At 42.1% G+C, this 23,605-nt stretch overlaps 1 protein-coding gene across 3 annotated transcripts; it reads right to left on the bottom strand.

Moving 5' to 3' along the window:
• Positions 1-1,025: 1,025 nt before the first annotated feature.
• Positions 1,026-20,915, bottom strand: LOC122939824 (zinc finger protein OZF-like). Of its 3 annotated transcripts, none has more exons than XM_044296000.1 (2): positions 19,791-20,915; positions 1,026-1,794 (listed from the first exon to the last, which is right to left on the bottom strand). In XM_044296000.1, the coding sequence occupies exons 1-2, from the start codon at positions 20,752-20,754 to the stop codon at positions 1,136-1,138; spliced, it is 1,623 nt and encodes a 540-aa protein (XP_044151935.1). In that variant the 5' UTR covers positions 20,755-20,915; the 3' UTR covers positions 1,026-1,135. The 3 variants fall into 3 exon arrangements, with proteins under 3 accessions (XP_044151935.1, XP_044151932.1, XP_044151934.1); XM_044295997.1 differs by lacking the exon at positions 19,791-20,915 and adding an exon at positions 12,619-12,725 and having other exon boundaries at positions 1,026-3,116; XM_044295999.1 differs by lacking the exon at positions 19,791-20,915 and adding an exon at positions 5,155-5,230 and having other exon boundaries at positions 1,026-3,116.
• Positions 20,916-23,605: the final 2,690 nt, after the last annotated feature.

The raw sequence follows: 23,605 nt of genomic DNA on the forward strand, positions 1-23,605 counted from the left end.
AGCCTTACAGGGGGGTGATCAATGACAGGGGGTGATCAGGGAGTGTATATGGGTGATCACCCGCCTGTCATTGATCACCCCCCTGTAAGGCTCCATTCAGACGTCCGCATGTGTTTTGCGGATCCGATCCATGTATCCGTAAAAATCATACGGACGTCTGAATGGAGCCTTACAGGGGGGTGATCAATGACAGGGGGTGATCAGGGAGTGTATATGGGTGATCACCCGCCTGTCATTGATCACCCCCCTGTAAGGCTCCATTCAGACGTCCGCATGTGTTTTGCGGATCCGATCCATGTATCTATGGATCCGTAAAAATCATGCGGACGTCTGAATGGAGCCTTACAGGGGGGTGATCAATGACAGGGGGTGATCAGGGAGTGTATATGGGTGATCACCCGCCTGTCATTGATCACCCCCCTGTAAGGCTCCATTCAGACGTCCGCATGTGTTTTGCGGATCCGATCCATGTATCCGTAAAAATCATACGGACGTCTGAATGGAGCCTTACAGGGGGGTGATCAATGACAGGGGGGTGATCAATGACAGGGGGTGATCAGGGAGTGTATATGGATGATCACCCGCCTGTCATTGATCACCCCCCTGTAAGGCTCCATTCAGAAGTCCGCATGTGTTTTGCGGATCCGATCCATGTATCCGTGGATCCGTAAAAATCATACGGACGTCTGAACAGAGCCTGACAGGGGGGTGATCAATGACAGGGGGGTGATCAGGGAGTTTATATGGGGTGATCATGGGTGATCAGGGGTTCATAAAGGGTTAATAAGTGACGGGGGGGGGGGTGTAGTGTAGTGTTTGGTGCGACTTTATTGACCTACCTGTGTCCTCTGGTGGTCGATCCTAACAAAAGGGACCACCAGAGGACCAGGTAGGAGGTATATTAGACGCTGTTATCAAAACAGCGTCTAATATACCTGTTAGGGGTTAAAAAATTCGGATCTCCAGCCTTCCGTTCCTGTGAGCGCGCGCGCCTGTGTGCGCGCGTTCACAGGAAATCCCGGCCCTCGCGAGATGACGCATATATGCGTGACTCTGCGCAGGGCTGCCACCTCCGGACCGCACATCTGCTTTAGGCGGTCCAGAGGTGGTTAAAGCATATTGTTTACAGTAGCCACTATTCATTGGGATGATGTATTTTTTTATGTGAGATCAATCCAGAGACGCGAGTAAATGATGTTCTACAAAGTATGCATTTATAGGGCTTTTCTCCTGTATGTATCCTTTTGTGAGCTACAAGATTGGAATTACAGCTAAAGCATTTCCCACACTCCACGCATTCATATGGCTTCTCTCCAGTGTGGCTTCGATAATGTATGTTCAGGCTTTTCTTGGAAATAAAACGTTTTCCACATTCAGTGCATTGGAAAGGCAGATTGCCATCATGGATCTTCTTATGTCTTGAAAGTTCAGAGTTCACTTTAAACCGTTTATCACATTCAGAGCAAGCAAAGGGTCTCTCCCCTGTGTGATTCTTCTGATGGTTCACCAGAGCGCTTTTATCTTTGTATCTCTTTCCACACTCAAGACAATTGTAAGGCTTCTCTCCTGTGTGAGATCTCTGATGTGAAAGAAGTTGTGTGTTGCGAAGAAAGGCCTTTCCACACTCAGAACACACACATTTCTTTACTCCACCATGAATTTTCTTGTGTCTAAACAAACAATCATTATCTCTGAAACGTTTACCACATTCTTGGCAAGCATATGGCTTTGCTCCAGTGTGGATCCTTTCATGGACAAGCAGACGTAGCTTGGTTCTGTAAGACATGTCACATTCTGAACAAGAAAATGGTTTCTCACCTGTGTGGACCATTTTGTGTTTCTCAAGATCACTCTTCATCACAAAACTTTTATCACATTCTGAGCATTTAAACTGTTTGGTTCCACCACTATGTATGCGTTGCTCATGCAAGATCAAGCCTATTTTCTGCGTAAAACATTTGCCACAGGTTTTGCACTCAAATGGTTTATCACCTATGTGGATTCTCTTGTGTTGTGAAAGATGACTTTTCTGGTTAAACACTTTATTGCATTCTGCACATTGATACCATTTTTCATGGGTCTTCTTGTGCTCGATAAGTTCAGACTTGTCCTGGTAACATTCTTGGCATAATGGACACTGAAATATTTCCAACCTAGTATGGATTTCTTCATGATGAGCAAGCTCTGATTTAGTATAAAAACACTTTTTACACTCACTACAAGCAAATGACTTTCCACCAACATGAATCTTCTGATGACCACAAAGATGGGATTTTCTGGCAAAACATAGGCCACATTCCAAGCACTTAAAGGGTTTCTCCCCAGTGTGAGTCATCTTATGGTAGTAAAGTTGTGAAGTTGTTTTAAAGCATTTCCCACATTCAGGGCACTCAAAGGCTCTCTCTCCTGTGTGGACAACTTGATGCTGACCGAGTCGGGTCTTGGTAGGGAACCCTTTACTACATTCAGAGCATGGAAATAAATTTAAAGAGGTGTGTGTGACTTGGTGGGCTTGAAGAGAGGATTTGGTAATGTAGCTCCTTTCACATTCAGAACATTTGTAGGGTCTTTCTCCTGTATGAGTTTTTTGATGCAATGAAAGCTGGTATTTTTGTGCAAACCTTCTGCCACATTCTTCACACTTATAAGGTTTTAATCCTGTGTGAGTTTTCTGATGGGAAGCAAGATGTTGCTTCTGAGTAAACTTTTTTCCACATTCCGAACATTCAAAAGGTTTTTCTCCTGTGTGCACCCTAAAATGAATGTTTAGATAGGACTTTGAGGTAAAATGCTTTCCACATTCTAAGCAGGAAACATACCCGTTGTCAGCAGAGTCATGCTGCTCATCAGGAGAATGATCACTTTCTGAAGAGCTGCTTCTAGCCTGCATACTGTGGACATTCTGTGGATCCATATCACTGGAAGGAACAGGAATGCTGAAGATAAGACTTGTTCTTCCTTTATAGTACGGACTTCAGCTGTTCACCAGTATCAGTTAATATCAGTCTAACAGGATTTTGTACAGCTCTCCAAGAATTATGGATCAGTTTCAGACAAGTTTTATTCCCTCATGTACGTAACCACGGCAATGGATTTGATTGTGGCCAATCATATACCTGTTGGGAAATACATAATTAAGTTTAAATAATAATTAATGTAATCAACACTCATCTATAGTTAACAGTCTGCATTGGCTTACTTTATTCCACATTTATCAACTGTTGCATGCTCTTTGTTGACTATGCTGCACTTTTACATTTTATTTAGGAGTGCTACTCCTGTTTTTCTACACCATCCAACTTTGCCCTGCCACCTTTTTTGTGTAATTTTAAAGTGTCTGAGAGCTTCCAGGAGGGAATTCTTAGGTAATTAAGCAATCCTGTAACTTACAAGAAGTCAGCTACACAGGAGAGACTGGCCTTCTGTCTACACAGGAGATCCAGGTCTGGACTGGTGATTAGACTGGAGGTGAGACAGATGCCCATAATTGAAAGATTCAATATGTTTGGATGCAGCTGAGCTGGAATCAAGCAAATTGCGCAGCTATACTACTTCTGGTGTGTTAGCATTATATGCACCCCCCCTCCCCCCCAAAAAAAGAAAGAAATGCAACTTTTTGTTGCAATACTTATAAAAAGACGCCTGACAAAACATTTACCATGTGCTATGCCTACTGCAGTGCCTTTTTGTTCTTTCAGTCCATGTGTCATTCACTGCCTCGGAGGCTCTGCACTAGGCATAACAGAGTGTAACATTTTTGCAAGGAGTGTTGAAAATCTGGTCAGATGAAACAATAATTTCATGGTTACTCCTAGAAAAGTGTAGAAAAGAAATTACAGCAAGCTCATAAAAAGTTAAAAGCCTAACTCAAGTTTACACCTAAAAATCCAGGTGTCTGATATGTTGAAGGGCAATACTGACCAGAGATGATGATTTACAGCAGGCCTAGAAAAACCTTAGCTAGGTCAAAGAGCTAGGAGCCAGTAACAAAAATCTGTAGGCAATACAAATCAGTGACTAAAGTATGGGTCACTTACACCCCTGGTAGTCATAGAGATCCCACCCCTGTTTTAAGAAACATTTTGTTTCCCACTCTCCCCTCCCCATAACTCCCATTAATACACAGTAGGTTTCTTCCCCAACTTTCCCAGTTGTAACAGTAGCTGTCCCTAGCTCCTGTTACTAGGAGTCACAGCAACCCCACCTTAGCAGCTTCTGAAGTCCCAGCTGATGGTTCCAGCAGAACAGCCACCTACTGTGCAACGAAAAAACAGCCTGCTATTACGTGGTTGTGAGATCCACAACCCAAATAAAATTGTGACTACAATGTTTATGCCCTACTATACATGAGACGCTACCTCCTCTCTTTCTCTATCCACCTCACAGTAGTCACAGCACGTCTTCTCCTCAGCTTCATCAGTAGTCACAGCACGCCCCACCCCAATGTTCTTGATAGTCACAACAGCTTTCACAACTCCCCCAGCAGTCACAGCAGCTCATACCTGCTTCCCCAGGAATCACAGCTTCCACCACACTAGTCACAGTAAGTCGCTACAACTCTCTACCAGTAGCCTCCCTGCTCCTCTTTTTATTCCATCTTATCCCCTTTGTAATCCAATTACAATTGAATCAGATCATTTTTGATTAGACTTTTCTTTAGCTTATACACAAAGAAAAGAAATGAGAATAAAAGTCATCCAATTACAATGAATGATATTTATAAATATACAGTATAAATGTACGAATTACACCAGTAAACATCTGTGGCAATTATACAAACTCACATCCTATCAATCTACAAGGAAACATCCTGCCAAGCTATAATAATAGCAATAACATCTGCAGTGTACCCGACAAAGGAAATAAAAAAAATTAGTGCTGCATATGCGACAAAGACAAAATGGGAGAAGACACTATATTCCCATATTATTGAGTTCTGCTCAAAAATACACCCCCTGTAGGACTTCCTTCCCTTATGGGCACATATATTCAAAAAACATGAAAATCATAAGTGAGCATTAAAACCCCAAATGATACTACCTTACAAGATCCTACAGTAAACTAAGAGGCAGATCAACACAACCCACAAACGTTGAATCATGCACAAGACATTGGTCTCCAGCCTTTGATTTAGATCAAGAATGCTCAATATACCTTTATCAGTTGAATGTTCCTTTTTCCGCTCTGCTCAGTTGTCCTGGTCAATGATGAAATGAGAACCTTCAGTTCCTCTTTACCTATGGAGCACATTACTGAGCATGCTTGAAGTGTCGGTCATAAAAGTTTTAACTCCAGTTGAGCTTTATATGTTTAGTAGTATCTGCTGCAGTGTAGTTTGCAGGTACCTGATTGGTAGCTCAACATCTATAGTTTATTGGCAGGTTAGCTGTAGACATAATAACCTTGGGTCACCCTTTGTTCATCTGATTCTTTTTGATTGGCCTATTCAGGACTATAGACATGATAATTATGTAGGTCACTGTGAAACTCAGTGCCATTGTTGCTTGTGTTTAGGGTACTACCCAGCGAACACTGCAACCAAGCAAACTGGTTTTGGGGCATTAGATAACTTTATTCAGCAGAATCAAAGGTGGAAAGAATGGCATTTTATGTACTCATGTTAAAATAGATGTCCTACTCTCTTTGCAGGCCAGGACCCATTTATCCTTAGGAACACTGGGGATCCCACCAGCAGGTCCCTAATGCTCACTATACACTTTAGATAATTGCCCAAACATAAGTCCTGATACAAAATGTATCCATCAAAGTGGATTTTTTTTCAGCTACGAGTCTGACGAAGTTATATGGGTATAGCATGTTGTTCCCACAGAATATTGCTATACAAAACATGAACTTTTTATGGAGAAAAATGAGTCACCAATGTGAATTAAACATTTGGGCCGATCAGTCACACGTATCACTTATAAATAATATATAATTGAATATTTGATGTTTTTCGATCAGGTGATAATTGCCAAAATAATTTGATGAAATTCTTTATGGGGTTCTTAACTAGCGGAATTCTGTGAATCCCACAGCTTTTGTGTAGACCAAAGTCGATGGGAAATTCACTAATCATATTGCGCCAAAATTATGGTTTAAAATAAGCCAAAAATATTGCCGTTTTCTGAATGTCAAAAGGGGCGGGTCTACCAAACTGGCATATATTACGTCGGCTTAAAAGAAGCAAAATGTAGCAGTATATTTAGCTTGCTTCTGTAGTAGTATCAATCATTAAAAAGGCGCACGGCAGATCAAATAGATGCCACTTTTATTTAAAAAGTCAAACTTTAGCAATTAAATGTTGCATATCGTACTTAAAGAAGTCACACGTACATCGTTGAGCACAGATGTATTGTCGCAAATTCAATTAATTGTTGAATGTTAACACTTTATGTAGAGGCTGGCGGTGTCTAAAATGCCAGTCTTAATAAATGTGCCCCATAATTTTTAGGTTAATGCCATAACAGAAAAAAAAAAATAGCTAAATTGCCAGTTTGGTATTAATAATACCTACAGATCGCCCCCAAAAATGCCCTTACATAGTTCCAGAGGCAGAAAACTGTTCGGCAGATGTCAGGTTTCCAAAGAAAGGTGCCCGCTGTTTTTCAGTGGCAGACCGTGATTGCCTCACGGCCTTTTAGCCCCTCAGATGCCATGGTCATTTTTGAACTGATTGTGGAACTGAGAGTGCGTTCTTGGTGACTGAAAGCCCCCATACAATGAGATTGCAGAAGCAATTCAGTTGCTAGGGCAACCTGCCAATGTTTGAACAATTCTGCAGTTTTCGCACTGACCACTAAGCCTACTAATAGATGCCACTTCTTGGTCGGTACGGATCACTTTACTGCAGTCATCTTATTATCATTACTGGCAGGATTAGAATGATAGATATTACCTATATATACAACCTTAATTCTAAAACAGTTGGGACGCTGTGTACACTGTAAATAACTGTAAATAGAAACAGGATACAATGATTTGCAAATCACAAGAACCCATGTTTTATCCACAGTAGACCATAGAATACATATCAGATGCCGAATATGAGATATTTTACCATTTCACACAAAAAAACTCATTTAGAACTTGATGACAGCAGCGCATCTCAAAAAAGTTGGGACAGCGCCATGTACTGTATACCATTGTGTAGAATACAAACTTATTTTAACAGTCTGTGAATGTCTTGCAAGACCAATTGCTGGAATTTGGTAGAAGAAAGTTGTCCCATTCTTGCCTGATGTAGGATTCTGGGCAGGGGTGGGATTTAAATTTTTAACAACAGGTTCCCTACTCAGCGGTGGATACGCAGCGCGTCACGAGTCATGACACATATTTACATACACCATATATATGCAACACAGTCACGACATATTTACATACACCATATATACCCCCTCTTTTTTATTAATATAATGGCCCCCTCTTTATTATTAATATAATGGCCCCCTCTTTATTATTAATATAATGGCCCCCTCTTTGTTATTACTGTAACGGCCCCCTCTTTGTTATTACTGTAACGGCCCCCTCTTTGTTATTACTGTAACGGCCCCCTCTTTGTTATTACTGTAACGGCCCCCTCTTTATTATTATTATAATGGCCCACTCTTTATTTTTAATGTAATGGCCCCCACTTTATTATTAATATAATGGCCCCCACTTTATTATATATATAATGGCCCCCTCTTTATTATTAATATAATGGCCCCCACTTTATTATTAATATAATGGCCCCCTCTTTATTATTAATATAATGGCCCCCTCTTTATTATTAATATAATGGCCCCAACTTTAATAACAAAGAGGGGGCCATTACATTAATAACAAAGAGGGAGCCATTACATTAATAATAAAGAGGGGGCCATTATATTAATAATAAAGAGGGGGCCATTATATTAATAATAAAGTGGGGGCCATTATATTAATAATAAAGTGGGGGCCATTACATTAAAAATAAAGAGTGGGCCATTACATAGTGGAGTACCGCTTAAAAAAGCTGCTCTTACTCTGTGGGCAAAATAGATGTGTTTCCCTGTGTGTGGCCACCTTAAATATTGTCATCAACCCCATCCATAACTCTTGTTTGGCTAAAAGAATCTAAACATTGGGTCAGGATGAGGGGAAGGTGGAGTAGGCACCTGCTTAGGAGAAATAATTAATACTTACCTCTCTCCAGCTTGTGGCATCCTGGTACAGGCGGTCACCAATGCCTCGCTCACTGTGCCTTCCCGCGCCGCGTCATCGCGTCATCTCGCGAGATCCGCCGCAGGAGGTCACAGTGAGGTACGTGACTAAGTCCTGCGTCGCACCTCAACTGAAGCCGCTCCCCCGGCCCGGCCCCTCCTCACTTCGCCTGCCCAGCTGCCCTGCACAGTGCGCGTCACACAGGGCCGGCCCTCTCCTCTCGGCTTCCGCTCCGCCCCCACCCCTATAGCTACGCCACTGGTGCAGGCGCAGCTGCAGGACCGGGTCGGGATCCCTGCTTCTCACCGGTCCTGCGAACCGCCTGTAATTTTAACAAACGGTTCGGCAGAACCGGAGAGAACCGGCTGGATCCCATGCCTGATTCTGGGTCTTCTTTGCCATCAAATACATCATTCATTTTCTATCGGGGAAAGGTCTGGACAGCAGGCAGGTCAGTTCCACACCCGGACTACTCTGTGAAGCCATCCTGTGATGGATGCAGTGTGGTTTAGCATTGTCATGCTCAAATATGCAAGGCCTTCCCTGAAAGAGACGTCTGGATGGGAGCATATACTGTTCAGCATTGATAGTGCCTTTCCTGATGTGTAAGCTGCCCACACCATAGGCACTAATGCAACCCTGTACAATCAGAGATGCCGGCTTATGAACTGTACTCTTATAACAAGCTGGGTGGTCCTTCTACTCTTGTGCACAGGACTTGGCATCCATGGTTTCCAAAAAGAATTTCAAATTTTGATTTATCTGACCACAGAATAGTTTTACATTTTTCCTCAGTCCATTTTAAAATAGCTTTGGCCCAGAGAAGACTGTGGATCGTGCTGACATGTGGCTTCTTCTTCACATGATGCATCTTTAACTTGAATTTGTGGATTGAATGGTGAACTGTGTTCACAGACAGTGTTTTCTGGGCCCATGCAGTAATTTCCATTCCAGAATCATGCCTTGTTTTAATGCAGTGCTTCCTGAGGGCCCATGGATCACAAACATTCAATACTGACCTCCGGCCTTGCCCCTTACGCACATGACTTCCTCCAGATTCTCTGACTCTTTTAATGAGATTATGTACTGTAGATGGTGGAATATTCAAAGTCTTTGCAATTTTACAAGGAAGGACATTTTTCTCAAGTTGTTCAGTAATTTTTAGGCCTCATGCACACGACCGTTGTGTGCATCCGTGGCCGTTGTGCCGATTTCCGTTTTTTTTCGTGGACCCATTGACTTTCAATGGGTCAGTGGAAAAATCGGAAAATGCACTGTTTTGCAGCCGAGACCGTGATCCGTGTTTCCTGTCCGTCAAAAAAATATGACCTGTCCTATTTTTTTGACGGACAACGGTTCACGGACCCATTCAAGTCAATGGGACCGTGAAAGAACACGGATGCACACAAGATTGGCATCCGTGTCCGTGATCCGTGGCCGTAGGTTACTTTCATACAGACGGATCCAAAGATCCGTCTGCATAAAAGCTTTTTCAGAGGTGAGTTTTCACTTCGTGAAAACTCAGATCCGACAGTATATTCTAACACAGAGGCGTTCCCATAGTGATGGGGACGCTTCAGGTTAGAATATACTGAAAAACTGTACATGACTGCCCCCTGCTTCCTGGCAGCACCTGTTTTTAACTCATTGGTGGCCAGTGCGGCCGCCCCCCCCCTCCCTCCCCTGTAGTTAACTCATTGGTGTCCAGTGGGCCCCCCCTCCCTCCCCTGTAGTTAACTCATTGGTGTCCAGTGGGACCCCCTCCCTCCCCTGTAGTTAACTCATTGGTGTCCAGTGGACCCCCCCTCCCTCCCCTGTAGTTAACTCATTGGTGGCCAGTGGGCCCTCTCCCCTCCCTCCCCCTCCTAATTAAAATCGCCCCCCCCCTATCATTGGTGGCAGTGGAGAGTACCGATCGGAGTCCCAGTGTAATCGCTGGGGCTCCGATCGGTAACCATGGCAACCGGGACGCTACTGCAGTCCCGGTTGCCATGGTTACTTAGCAATTTGTAGAAGCTTCATACTTACCTGCGAGCAGCGATGTCTGTGACCGGCCGGGAGCTCCTCCTACTGGTAAGTGACAGGTCTGTGCTATAGGCAATGCGCCGCACAGACCTGTCACTTACCAGTAGGAGGAGCTCCCGGCCGGTCACAGACATCGCAGCTCTTCAGGTAGGTATGAAGCTTCTACAAATTGCTAAGCAACCATGGCAACCGGGACTGCAGTAGCGTCCCGGTTGCCATGGTTACCGATCGGAGCCCCAGCTATTAAACTAGGACTCCGATCGGTACTCTCCACTGCCACCAATGATAGGGGGGGCGATTTTAATTAGGAGGGGGAGGGAGGGGAGAGGGCCCACTGGCCACCAACGAGTTAACTACAGGGGAGGGAGGGGGGGTCCACTGGACACCAATGAGTTAACTACAGGGGAGGGAGGGGGGGCCCACTGGACACCAATGAGTTAACTACAGGGGAGGGAGGGGGGGGGCGGCCGCGCTGGCCACCAATGAGTTAACTACAGGGGAGGGAGGGGGGGCCCACTGGCCACCAATGAGTTAAAAACAGGGGGGGGGGTCTGCCCCCTGCTGCCTTGCAGCACCTGCCAGGCAGCAGGGGGCAGTCATGTACACAGTTTTTCAGTATATTCTAACCTGAAGCGTCCCCATCACCATGGGAACGCCTCTGTGTTAGAATATACTGTCGGATCTGAGTTTCATGATGTAGCTCATATCAGACAGTATATTCTAACATAGAGGCGTTCCCATGGTGATGGGGACGCTTCAAGTTAAAATATACCATCGGATTGGAGAAAACTCCAATCCGATGGTATAAAAGAGCTCCAGACTTTACATTGAAAGTCAATGGGGACGGATCCGTTTGAAATGGCACCATATTGTGTCAACGTCAAACGGATCCGTCCCCATTGGCTTGCATTGTAATTCAGGACTGATCCGTTTGGCTCTGCACGGCCAGGCGGACACCAAAACGACTTTGGTCCGTGGATCCTCCAAAAATCAAGGAAGACCCACGGACGAAAAAACGGTCACGAATCATGGACCTACGGACCCCGTTTTTGCGGACCGTGAAAAAAAACTGTCGTGTGCATGAGGCCTTAGATGTAGTTTTTCACGGATTGGTGAACCTCTGCCCAGCTTTGCTTCTGATAGACTCTTTTCCAGTACCACTTACTTTTCTAGTCTTTTGTTGCCCTGTTCCAACTTTTTTGAGATGTGTTGCTGCCATCAAGTGGTAAAATGTCTCGCTTTCAACATCTGATATGCATTATATGATCCATTGTGAATAAAATATGGGTCTATGAGATCTGCAAATCATTACATTGCATTTTATATTGCACAGCATCCCAATTATTGGGAATTGAGGTTGTGGATAACACAAGATCCACCGCAATAGGTGATATCACAGCATATCTACTCCTTCCTGACCTCTGCACAGGTCACAAGGCATGCCCAGAAAACTATCCCGTAGAAGTCAGTTAGGTCTCCTCCTGTCCATTGTGTCTATGGCCCATGGTAACTGCTGTAAAGCATATCTCTAAATGCTATTAAGAACAGCTCAGACAAGATGGCCGACCGACTACAGACTAGTGTTGATCGAGCATGCTCGGCCGAACACCAGTAATTACCAGTGAGGTAATTAGCTCCAAAAGTGATTTACACACTCAGAGACTATATTGGAAACCTTACCTAATTCTCTATAGTGAAAGAATATATTTTGATTATGAGATTATACTTGACTTCAGTTTCTTAAAACATACACATATAGGATAAAGCATATAATATCACTCACATTATGGTGGTCCCATACAATATTCTTATAACACGTGTAAAATATCTAATATGGGCAACACCATTTATGAATTTAATAGACTGCAGTAATCAATGTCACCTTCCAAGTTTTAACTGTACAGTTATGTTCTTTAAACAATTCACTCCACAGACAATCCTAGTGAGTTAGAAACCAACATCTGCATTGAGATGTATGCGTTTCCCTCACTGTTTTTTCCTTTTTTTTATATATCATATGTATTCCTTTTCCTTATACATATTCCGGGTACCTTGTTTCCTTGTTTCACATAAATCCAGAGTTATCCTTTAACTCAATAAACCGTGAAATGAGACTAATTCCCACTTGAAAAATCCCTGCCAACGTCCGAAGAGACTAGTTCTACATTCGGAAAATTCCCTGCCAACAATATGATGTATGTTCCTGGAACAACATCCCCTGCCAACCACTGTGCCTATGGGAGACGCTGCTCCCATCAGGATACGCAGAACACTGAGTGCTGCCTCGTGTCTGTCCCACAGTCTTATGAACACTAAACTAACCTGCCATCCAGTATACATCAGATATCCACCGTATCCAGGAGAGAAACATTCCAACCAACACAAATAGTGGCAGAAATTATTACTCACCTGGATAGTCAGTGAACCATCCTCTGCTACCAATTGATAGGGCCCCTGGTTTGTCTGTGGGTGAATCACCGGCCGGACAACTACTGAAGACCAATACACGTTGATAGGTTTAAAATGGTTGCGTCTTTATTTTTACTTCGTAGCTAATTTATAGATTCAAACCACAACATTACCATATAATTACCATAAACCTCCCCTTAGCTTAATCCAATCAGGTAACGAATTTACCATGGTCACCTTTATACAAACAAAGTAAAAAAGTCATGATAATTTCTTAGAAACAAGGTACATATGTGACGCATTTATAATTCTTAGAATTCAGATATCTAACCACCATCTTTGTCGACCTTCGCTTTGTTCAAATATTTCGCGGAATTATCTTTGTTTATTTCGTACCAACATTTACCTGATAAAACGTCCTTCACTTATCTAAATCAAAGGCGAACGTCAATATACAAGATGCTTATATAACCCGTATTGCAGTAAAATATATGTCTAATGCACATGTTAGATATATGTGTAAAAGGTATATATGCAATATATGTTTCTGCAGCTATGATGCCATGCATTGGGCAATTCTCTCTTCAGGTACCTTCATCACAAATGTGGCATTCTTTTGCTAAAGCATGCATATCTCTTTCTAGCCATGCGGTTTTGAGCTTCAGACAGCCACTTCCTGTTAACTTGTGTTACTAGACCTTGTTGTTATAAGAGTATAAAATATTTCCTTTAAAGAAGAACTCTGTATACTTTAATACAAGCATATAAGGCTGAATTAATACATATATGTGAACGTGTGTGGATACAGACATAATTTCCTTACAGTGGTCACACACATACACGGGTCACATTCAACCTTCATTCCTGCCTAAACTGGCACGCCTAACACTACTCCACCCGACATGTTTCACCGCGATGCAGCTTCATCAGGAGTTTGGAGCAATAGCTATTGCAGAGACAGGCCGTAAAACTGCAAGTCCTTGAAAACAGTGAACTGAATGTGCTAAAGTTTTTTTTTTTCCCTCCCAATAAATATAAGGGGATAATTTCATTGTGATTAGAGTGACCATAATTAGAGTAATGTCTTTTTTACAAATTTTTTTTAACTTTATTTTGGGAAAAGGAAGTTTTTTTTATTTGAAACTTTAAATTTTTTGCAAAACTTTTTATTTTTTAACTTTTTTTTAACTTTATTTTTTGTCCCGCTCTGGGACTTCAACGTTTGGGGGACTTCAACTTTTTAACTGATACCCTCTACAATGCATCACAATACTTCTGTATTGTGATACTTTGGATGTGAGTGTATTACAGACTGTAATACACTTACAGCCTGCTTGCCTGTGAGATCCAGGGGGCTGGATCTCACAGGCTGTCATGGAAGGCAGCCTTGATGCCTAAGGAAGACATCGTGCTGCCTTCCCTGCCATCGGGTCCCTGTCACAGCAGCATGGGAACCCGATGGCCATCCGCACCCGGCAGTATCCCACGCGTGCCACGGTCAGCGCTGCCCCCGGCAGTGCGTGGGTTAATGCACCGGCATCATGTTTTCACTGATGCCGGCGCATACAGAGGGGGTCCAGCTATCAGTGACTGCCAAACCCCTGCCGCTGATCGGTTGTGCGTAGCTCCTGCAACCACCTGATCAGCCCTCCATACATCTACGGTGCTGGGATTTCAGACCCGCTTTCTAGTGCCGTACATGTACAGCGCTGGTATCCTATGGGTTAATGCTGTTTAAAATGATTGGAGCAAAAAACTATAGACCTCTGTCCCAATATATAGGCTGTGTTTAACTGTGTTATTTAGGTTGCTCCACTTCAGCTATGCCTACTCTGTTTCCAACCTCGGCAAGTGCACCCCTGTTAAGTCAACCTGGTGCCTCAGAGATCCTACCGAGTCACATCATTGATGCTGAGCATAGCACAGACACCAAATCCACACAACACAATATGGATTGGAACTGCCAACCTCAAATGATCCAATAGCCTAAGCCTCTCATGATAGCTAGGATTAAAGGCACGCACCACAGTACCCAGAATTAGCTGAGGTTGCCTTATACCTTATGAAAATGAACAGCTTTGTAAATCCAAAAGAAAAACAATGGGCAACACATAGGAGTCATGTGGTAAACATATAGCTTACAGACTGGTATTTCGGAGAAGGATATGGTTGACCATTGCTGTACACTTCCACAAACTTGTTTAAAGAGTGTTGTTCTCAATCATCTGCAATTTACCCTAGAAAAAAACACAGCTTAAAAATATTGCGGAGACAAAAAAAATTATATTGATCTATGCTGCAATAAAAAGTGCTGAGTTTTACTAACTGATGTCATTCCAGTTATCATAGGCTTTAGCGGTGAACTAAACAGAATAGGGACTTTGCCTGCTCCATTTCCAACATGGTGTATCTGAGTCCCCCATAAGTCTCTGTGTTTATGCTGAGCATAGTTCAGATACAAAAACCACACACCACAAGATGGAACAAAACTTCTAAACAAGAGCAATCCAATAAGCTATGTCTATTGTTGAAGCTAGACCTGTAGGCCTATGCCTGGGGTTACTTTTTCACCTACAAAAATTAACAGACTGATAAATCCAAAAGAACAAATAAGGGGCAGCACATCTGAGTCATGTTTTTGGACATACACCTTACGGATTGATAATTAGTTGAGGTTTGTGGCTTACCAAAATTTGTGGGGTTTTTTCAAATAATTTCTAAAACATTGTACAGACTGATGAAAGACGTTAACATTTGCTTTATGTCCTTGTGGCGTACTGTTTTTCTTTTCCATGTTCATTCTTCAAAAAGTTCTTCATATTATTGCTGTACATTTTTAAAAACTTGCTTAAACCGCGTTGATCTCAATTATCTGCAATTCCCCATAGAAATTAAAGATATTTAAAATTATTAAAAACAGGTGGTTAAATCAGAAAATAGGGTCAGGGATTGGACAGATATTTGAAATTGGTGTCTTAACGATCTCAAGCCAGAGCATCAACTCCACACTACAATTATGGGTTCTAGTGTTCCATTCTAAAATTTATATAATCTTATTTATTTATTTTTTGGGGGGGGGGGGATTCAGTACATATGCTTTGGGGTTTTTGTAGCCTAACCAGGATTCTAAACCCAGAATCCAACAAAAAAGAAAAGAACAGCCAACGAAAGGTAATATAATCTGATATAGCAACCATCGACACCCCACTGTCGCATTGCAGGGAGCCGATGTGGTGAACCCCTTAGATGCAGCAGTCAGCAGTCCTGCATCAAAGTTATCTCCAATGCTGGCAGTTACAGCATGAGCCTTGTCTTTTAGTAACAGCCTGACCCCTGCCATGATCGAACGAAAACAGCTCCTGTGTGGGCACGATCACCACACATTGCGGGAGCTACTGACCTGCCGAACCACACAAGTTGGGAAGGGATCAAAGTGAATATAGTGTAAAGGCCTGATCTTTTCCCAATCTTAGTTTTCCCAATCTCACTGTGAGGTCATCCTAGTTTCACAGAGTTGGTCCTCAGTAGGAGAGGGAGGGGCTGGGAGGAAGAAGGCACTTCTCTGACTGCAGGATACCTGCTACAATTGCCTTCTGGTGCAGCTTGCAGATGTATATGCAGAAAGAGCTAATGACAAGCTTTCCTTAGTAGGTTAATCTTGTTTTCCTGGTTTAATGGTCCTTTAACTTGAAGCAATATCAAATAATATGTATCTGCTTTTAAAAGGGTGGATGAGTAGTGTTGAGGTCCCTTTAAAAAAAAAAAAAAAAAAAAAAAAGATCACAGACAGCAATAGTTGAACATAAGATTTTACTTTTAGTTTTCACGCAACAGTGGAAAACAACTTGTGATAGTTACTGCCTCTTTAATAGGGCACAATCTGTTTAATGGTTGCAGTTCACTCTAGGTGGTGCCATATGCTTGAGAGTTAACAGAACATTCTTTAGGATACAATGGTTACTTTGTCCTCAGGTCAGTGTTGACGTGACACCTCTGGGACTGTATTAACTGCACACTGCTCTTTGGAACCCACTCCCAATAGTCTTTCAATTACAAGCATTTTAACAAGGCCTCAAGCCACAGATGTCACTTCATTATACTCAGGAGGGGGGCCACTGTAAACCTAGCCGCTTCAGCAACAACCTTTCACATTATCGGCTTAGCCTATCACAACCCAAGTACTCTAAAGTGTCTTACTGTCTACTTTCCAGTGTTGTTCTGCAGGGCCCTACAGGATGGCACCTGATGGAACTGCCTCTGGATCTCTCTAAAGCACTAAGGGTCACCCAGTAAACTTTTTGTCTACCATCACTGAATATAATTGTTTTATTTAATTACAACCATTAGTATTATTAAATAGTTATAATACGTACTCATAGTATGATGGAATTGATTACTGCGGATGATGGAATTGATCACTGATGTGTCGTTAGTATGTGCTCATGGTGTCGTGGGATTCAGTCATTATGCAGAGGTAAAATTAAAGGGGTTTTCTGGGATTTTGATACTGATAACCTATCGTCAGGATAGGTCATCAGTATCTAATCAGTGGGAGTCCTCACTTTTATGAGGCTGAGCTTAATACCAAGCACAGCTACTATGCAATTTACTGCGCTGTTGTCACGGTTTCTAACGTGACAGGTGTCAGAAGATCTAAGAGACTGGCTGAACGTGAAGTGATCTGACAGCTTATTTGGTTTCACTGGTTTAAGTGTGGTTGCTGGTAAAGACCACATCTCTTGTCTCAGGTGTAGCTTAGTGGTCATTCCAATTCCCCTATTGAGTTTGGCTTCAGCCATCATGCTATGCGGTTGATAGCTTCAGTTTGGTATTGAAAGAGCTGGTGTATGGTCCTCTTCTGAGTTCCTGCTCATCCATTTACTTCAGAAGTTAAATGCTACTTCCCTTTTTTATTTTGTTCTGTCTTTTGTTACTAGGCCTCAGGGAGACGCTTGTTGTTTCATATTGGAAGGAACAGGTTGTCTCAAGCCCAGACACTACTCCAGGGAAATACAGGGTTTACAGGGTCTCAGTTTCCATTGTATTAACATTCCTACCCTCAAAGTCCGTTCATACGGATAGGATTCAGGGCTAGGATTAGGGTTTCCATAGGTGGTGTCCGTTTCCCTTACCCTAGCTTTGAGGCCTAGTTCCTTTTCCCTTCCCTCCTTTTGTCCGTGTGGCGTTCCCTCCCACATCACTATGTGACAGCTGTGTTTGGTAAGCACGGAGAAGGCCGCAGCAGTAATCAAAGCATCGGTGCCTTCTCAAACAGCTGATCGGCAGGGTCCCGTGTGTCGTATGTCCACTAATCAGATACTGATAGAGGATAGGTGATCGGTTTAAAAAAACCTTTAAGTAATAGTGTGCAGGTATGGTTTGTATGGTGGTATGATTGTATATGTGCAGGTAGTAGCCTTATCATGTCATTTTTGCTCTCCAGTTTGTCTTTAAAAATATGTTGGATTGCCAAGGAAATAGAAAAAAATCTAATTGACAATGGGGTTTCCCATCAACCTTCTCTCCTACAAAGGATAAGTGGTAGGGTGGGTGAACAAGCATTCGGTAGTCTTAAAGGATTATTCTCATCTCAGCTTTTCATGTCCAAGATGGTAATAAACACAGAAAGTGCCAGATAGGGGTGCACAGACTTATAGAAATATCCCATAAAAGTAAATGGGAGGTGCACAAACATCGTAGCACAGCAAGCTGTTTCCATAGCCATTTGCGTAATTCTGCCTATCCCTGGCCAGTGCTATGAAAGACCAAGATGGGAATAACACTTTAACCCCAAATGAGCGACATGTAATGGTCAGAGCTAACACATGGAAGGAACCACATTATAAAATACCTTAAGGGAAATGTGTCACCAAAAATTGTATTAGCCAATTAAAACCAAATAGTAACACATCTCCTTTTTTTTTCAGGGTTTTTTCTGATCACAGATTTTTTATTTCCTGAACATTATTATGGGGGCTGCCATCTTGCCTGAGCAGTGCTTAACATTTACACAGCATTAAAAACAATTGCTTTACAGCAGCCACATGGGCCATAGACACAATGACAGGAGGGGACCCTATTGCCTTCTATGGGAGAGTTTTCTAGGCCTGACCTATGCAGAAGTGGATGAATAGATAAGCTCTGACCATCACATATTGTAAATAGTGGATCTTGTCTTATCTATACACTAAGGTGATATAATTACAGGCTGGATTAGAATGAATTAACTTCAGTAAAATGATCTGTACAGACCGAAAAATAGCGTAAATTATTAGACATAGTGGCCAGTGCAAACACTGCAGGATTGTTTGTTGTAGTTTAAATATAAAAAGTGACATGGAAAATTAAAAATATCAAAAATTATAAAAAAATATGTGAAGCATAAAAAAGTCATTATTTTCCGATGACACATTTCCTTTAAGTTTTTCTAGTGGAGGCAATGGCATGATTTCAGTTAAGGAACTCTAATCTATGTTCGATAAAAAAAAACATTTTTTTCCATTAAATCCTCCTTTAAAGCATATTGTTTACAGTAGCCACTATTCATTGGGATGATGTATTTTTTTATGTGAGATCAATCCAGAGACGTGAGTAAATGATGTTCTACAAAGTATGCCTTTATAGGGCTTTTCTCCTGTATGTATCCTTTTGTGAGCTATAAGATTGGAATTACAGCTAAAGCATTTCCCACACTCCACGCATTCATATGGCTTCTCTCCAGTGTGGCTTCGATAATGTATGTTCAGGCTTTTCTTGGAAATAAAACGTTTTCCACATTCAGTGCATTGGAAAGGCAGATTGCCATCATGGATCTTCTTATGTCTTGAAAGTTCAGAGTTCACTTTAAACCGTTTATCACATTCAGAGCAAGCAAAGGGTCTCTCCCCTGTGTGATTCTTCTGATGGTTCACCAGAGCACTTTTATCTTTGTATCTCTTTCCACACTCAAGACAATTGTAAGGCTTCTCTCCTGTGTGAGATCTCTGATGTGAAAGAAGTTGTGCGTTGCGAAGAAAGGCCTTTCCACACTCAGAACACACACATTTCTTTACTCCACCATGAATTTTCTTGTGTCTAAACAAACAATCATTATCTCTGAAACGTTTACCACATTCTTGGCAAGCATGTGGCTTTGCTCCAGTGTGGATCCTTTCATGGACAAGCAGACGTACCTGAACAAGAAAATGGTTTCTCACCTGTGTGGACCATTTTGTGTTTCTCAAGATCACTCTTCATCACAAAACTTTTATCACATTCTGAGCATTTAAACTGTTTGGTTCCACCACTATGTATGCGTTGCTCATGCAAGATCAAGCCTATTTTCTGCGTAAAACATTTGCCACAGGTTTTGCACCCAAATGGTTTATCACCTGTGTGGATTCTCTTGTGTTGTGAAAGATGACTTTTCTGGTTAAACACTTTATTGCATTCTGCACATTGATACCATTTTTCATGGGTCTTCTTGTGCTCGATAAGTTCAGACTTGTCCTGGTAACATTCTTGGCATAATGGACACTGAAATATTTCCAACCTAGTATGGATTTCTTCATGATGAGCAAGCTCTGATTTAGTATAAAAACACTTTTTACACTCACTACAAGCAAATGACTTTCCACCAACATGAATCTTCTGATGACCACAAAGATGGGATTTTCTGGCAAAACATAGGCCACATTCCAAGCACTTAAAGGGTTTCTCCCCGGTGTGAGTCATCTTATGGTAGTTAAGTTGTGAAGTTGTTTTAAAGCATTTCCCACATTCAGGGCACTCAAAGGCTCTCTCTCCTGTGTGGACAACTTGATGCTGACGGAGTTGGGTCTTGGTAGGGAACCCTTTACTACATTCAGAGCATGGAAATAAATTTAAAGATGTGTGTGTGACTTGGTGGGCTTGAAGAGAGGATTTGGTAATGTATCTCCTTTCACATTCAGAACATTTGTAGGGTCTTTCTCCTGTATGACTTTTTTGATGCAATGAAAGCTGGAATTTTTGTGCAAACCTTCTGCCACATTCTTCACACTTATAAGGTTTTAATCCTGTGTGAGGAAACATACCCGTTGTCAGCAGAGTCATGCTGCTCATCAGGAGAATGATCACTTTCTGAAGAGCTGCTTCTAGCCTGCATACTGTGGACATTCTGTGGATCCATATCACTGGAAGGAACAGGAATGCTGAAGATAAGACTTGTTCTTCCTTTATAGTACGGACTTCAGCTGTTCACCAGTATCAGTTAATATCAGTCTAACAGGATTTTGTACAGCTCTCCAAGAATTATGGATCAGTTTCAGACAAGTTTTATTCCCTCATGTACGCAACCACGGCAATGGATTTGATTGTGGCCAATCATATACCTGTTGGGAAATACATAATTAAGTTTAATAATTAATCAACACTCATCTATAGTTAACAGTCTGCATTGGCTTACTTTAATCCACATTTATCAACTGTTGCATGCTCTTTGTTAAATATGCTGCACTTTTACATTTTATTTAGGAGTGCTACTCCTGTTTTTCTACACCATCCAACTTTGCCCTGCCACCTTTTTTGTGTAATTTTAAAGTGTCTGAGAGCTTCCAGGAGGGAATTCTTAGGTAATTAAGCAATCCTGTAACTTACAAGAAGTCAGCTACACAGGAGAGACTGGCCTTCTGTCTACACAGGAGATCCAGGTCTGGACTGGTGATTAGACTGGAGGTGAGACAGATGCCCATAATTAAAAGATTCAATATGTTTGGATGCAGCTGAGCTGGAATCAAGCAAATTGCACAGCTATACTACTTCTGGTGTGTTAGCATTATATGCACCCCCCCTCCCCCCCCAAAAAAGGAAAGAAATGCAACTTTTTGTTGCAACACTTATGAAAAGACGCCTGACAAAACATTTACCATGTGCTATGCCTACTGCAGTGCCTTTTTGTTCTTTCAGTCCATGTGTCATTCACTGCCTTGGAGGCTCTGCACTAGGCATAACAGAGTGTAACATTTTTGCAAGGAGTGTTGAAAATCTGGTCAGATGAAACAATAATTTCATGGTTACTCCTAGAAAAGTGTAGAAAAGAAATTACAGCAAGCTCATAAAAAGTTAAAAGCCTAACTCAAGTTTACACCTAAAAATCCAGGTGTCTGATATGTTGAAGGGCAATACTGACCAGAGATGATGATTTACAGCAGGCCTAGAAAAACCTTAGCTAGGTCAAAGAGCTAGGAGCCAGTAACAAAAATCTGTAGGCAATACAAATCAGTGACTAAAGTATGGGTCACTTACACCCCTGGTAGTCATAGAGATCCCACCCCTGTTTTAAGAAACATTTTGTTTCCCACTCTCCCCTCCAGGGGTCAAGTCCTGGGAAAAAAAGTGTGGGAACTCACCCAAGATCCACTGCAACCCCCCCCCCCCCTCCAAAAAATAAAAAAACACAGAAAATCTAGCATGCTGTAATTTGTGTAGCTGCGGACTAAAAAAAAAAAAAAAAAAAAAACACTTAGAAAAGTTTATCCTGGGAATCAATCTCATGACCTCTACACATCAGAGGCAAGGCATATGCCCTCACAGCTATGAAAGCTGTCTAGCTAGTTACTTAAAAAAAAAATATATAAGACTTCTACTGTAGGTAACTTTGCCCACTGTGTATGGATGTAGCAGAGCTGGGTGTGTTGGGGCAGCTGTCATGTGTATGGTTGTGCACTAGGTATCAGTAAACTAGGTATCAGTAGAAGTATCAGAAAAAAAAAAAAAACACTTTTAGAAAAGTTTGTTCTAGGATTCGAACTCATGACCTCTACACATTAGAGGCAAGGCATTTACCCTCACAGCCATAAAAGCTGTCAAGGTAGTTGCTTAAAAAAAAAAAAATAAGACTTCTACTTATACCTAGTGTACAACCATACACATGACAGCTGCCCCAACACACCCAGCTCTGCTACATCCATACACAGTGGGCAGCTGTCATGTGTATGGTTGTACACTAGGTATCAGTAAACTAGGTATCAGTAGAAGTCTTATAAAAAAAAAAAAAAACACTTTTACAAAAGTTTGTCCTGGGATTCGAACTCATGACCTCTACACATCAGAAGCATGGCATTTACCCTCACAGCCATAAAAGCTATGTAGGTAGTTGCTTAAAAAAAATAATATAAGACTTCTACTTATACCTAGTGTACTGATACCTAGTGTACAACCGTACACATGACAGCTGCACCCAACACACCCAGCTCTGCTACATCCATACACAGTGGGCAGCTGTCATGTGTATGGTTGTACACTAGGTATCAGTAAACTAGGTATCAGTAGAAGTCTTATAAAAAAAAAAAAAAACACTTTTACAAAAGTTTGTCCTTGGATTCGAACTCATGACCTCTACACATCAGAAGCAAGGCATTTACCCTCACAGCCATAAAAGCTATCTAGGTAGTTGCTTAAAAAAAAAAAAAATAAGACTTCTACTTATACCTAGTGTACTGATACCTAGTGTACAACCATACACATGACAGCTGCCCCAACACACCCAGCTCTGCTACATCCATACACAGTGGGCAGCTGTCATGTGTATGGTTGTACACTAGGTATCAGTAAACTAGGTATCAGTAGAAGTCTTATAAAAAAAAAAAAAAAACACTTTTACAAAAGTTTGTCCTGGGATTCGAACTCATGACCTCTACACATCATGAGAGGAGTCACAGTGAGGCAGTTGCAGGCAGCAGCACCGCACAGACAGCTTCCTCTCAACTGAAGCTGCCCCTCCTCCCTTAGCCTGCCCTGCACAGTGCGCTCCGTCTCCATCTGATTCTGATTCAGCCGCGTTCTCCTGGCTTGAGGCTGAAAGGGAACGGCGTTCCTGCCATGAAAAAAGTGCAGGAACGCCGTTCCCATGCGTTCCCCCTCCACTCGACCCCTGCTCCCCTCCCCATAACTCCCATTAATACACAGTAGGTTTCTTCCCCAACTTTCCCAGTTGTAACAGTAGCTGTCCCTAGCTCCTGTTACTAGG

This window comes from Bufo gargarizans, chromosome 6 (genome assembly GCF_014858855.1).
Source record: "Bufo gargarizans isolate SCDJY-AF-19 chromosome 6, ASM1485885v1, whole genome shotgun sequence".
NCBI lineage: Eukaryota > Metazoa > Chordata > Amphibia > Anura > Bufonidae > Bufo > Bufo gargarizans.

Excerpts from the sequence above, each read along its gene's own strand:
- LOC122939824 (XM_044295997.1), bottom strand. The coding sequence starts at position 2,914 with ATGGATCCACAGAATGTCCACAGTATGCAGGCTAGAAGCAGCTCTTCA.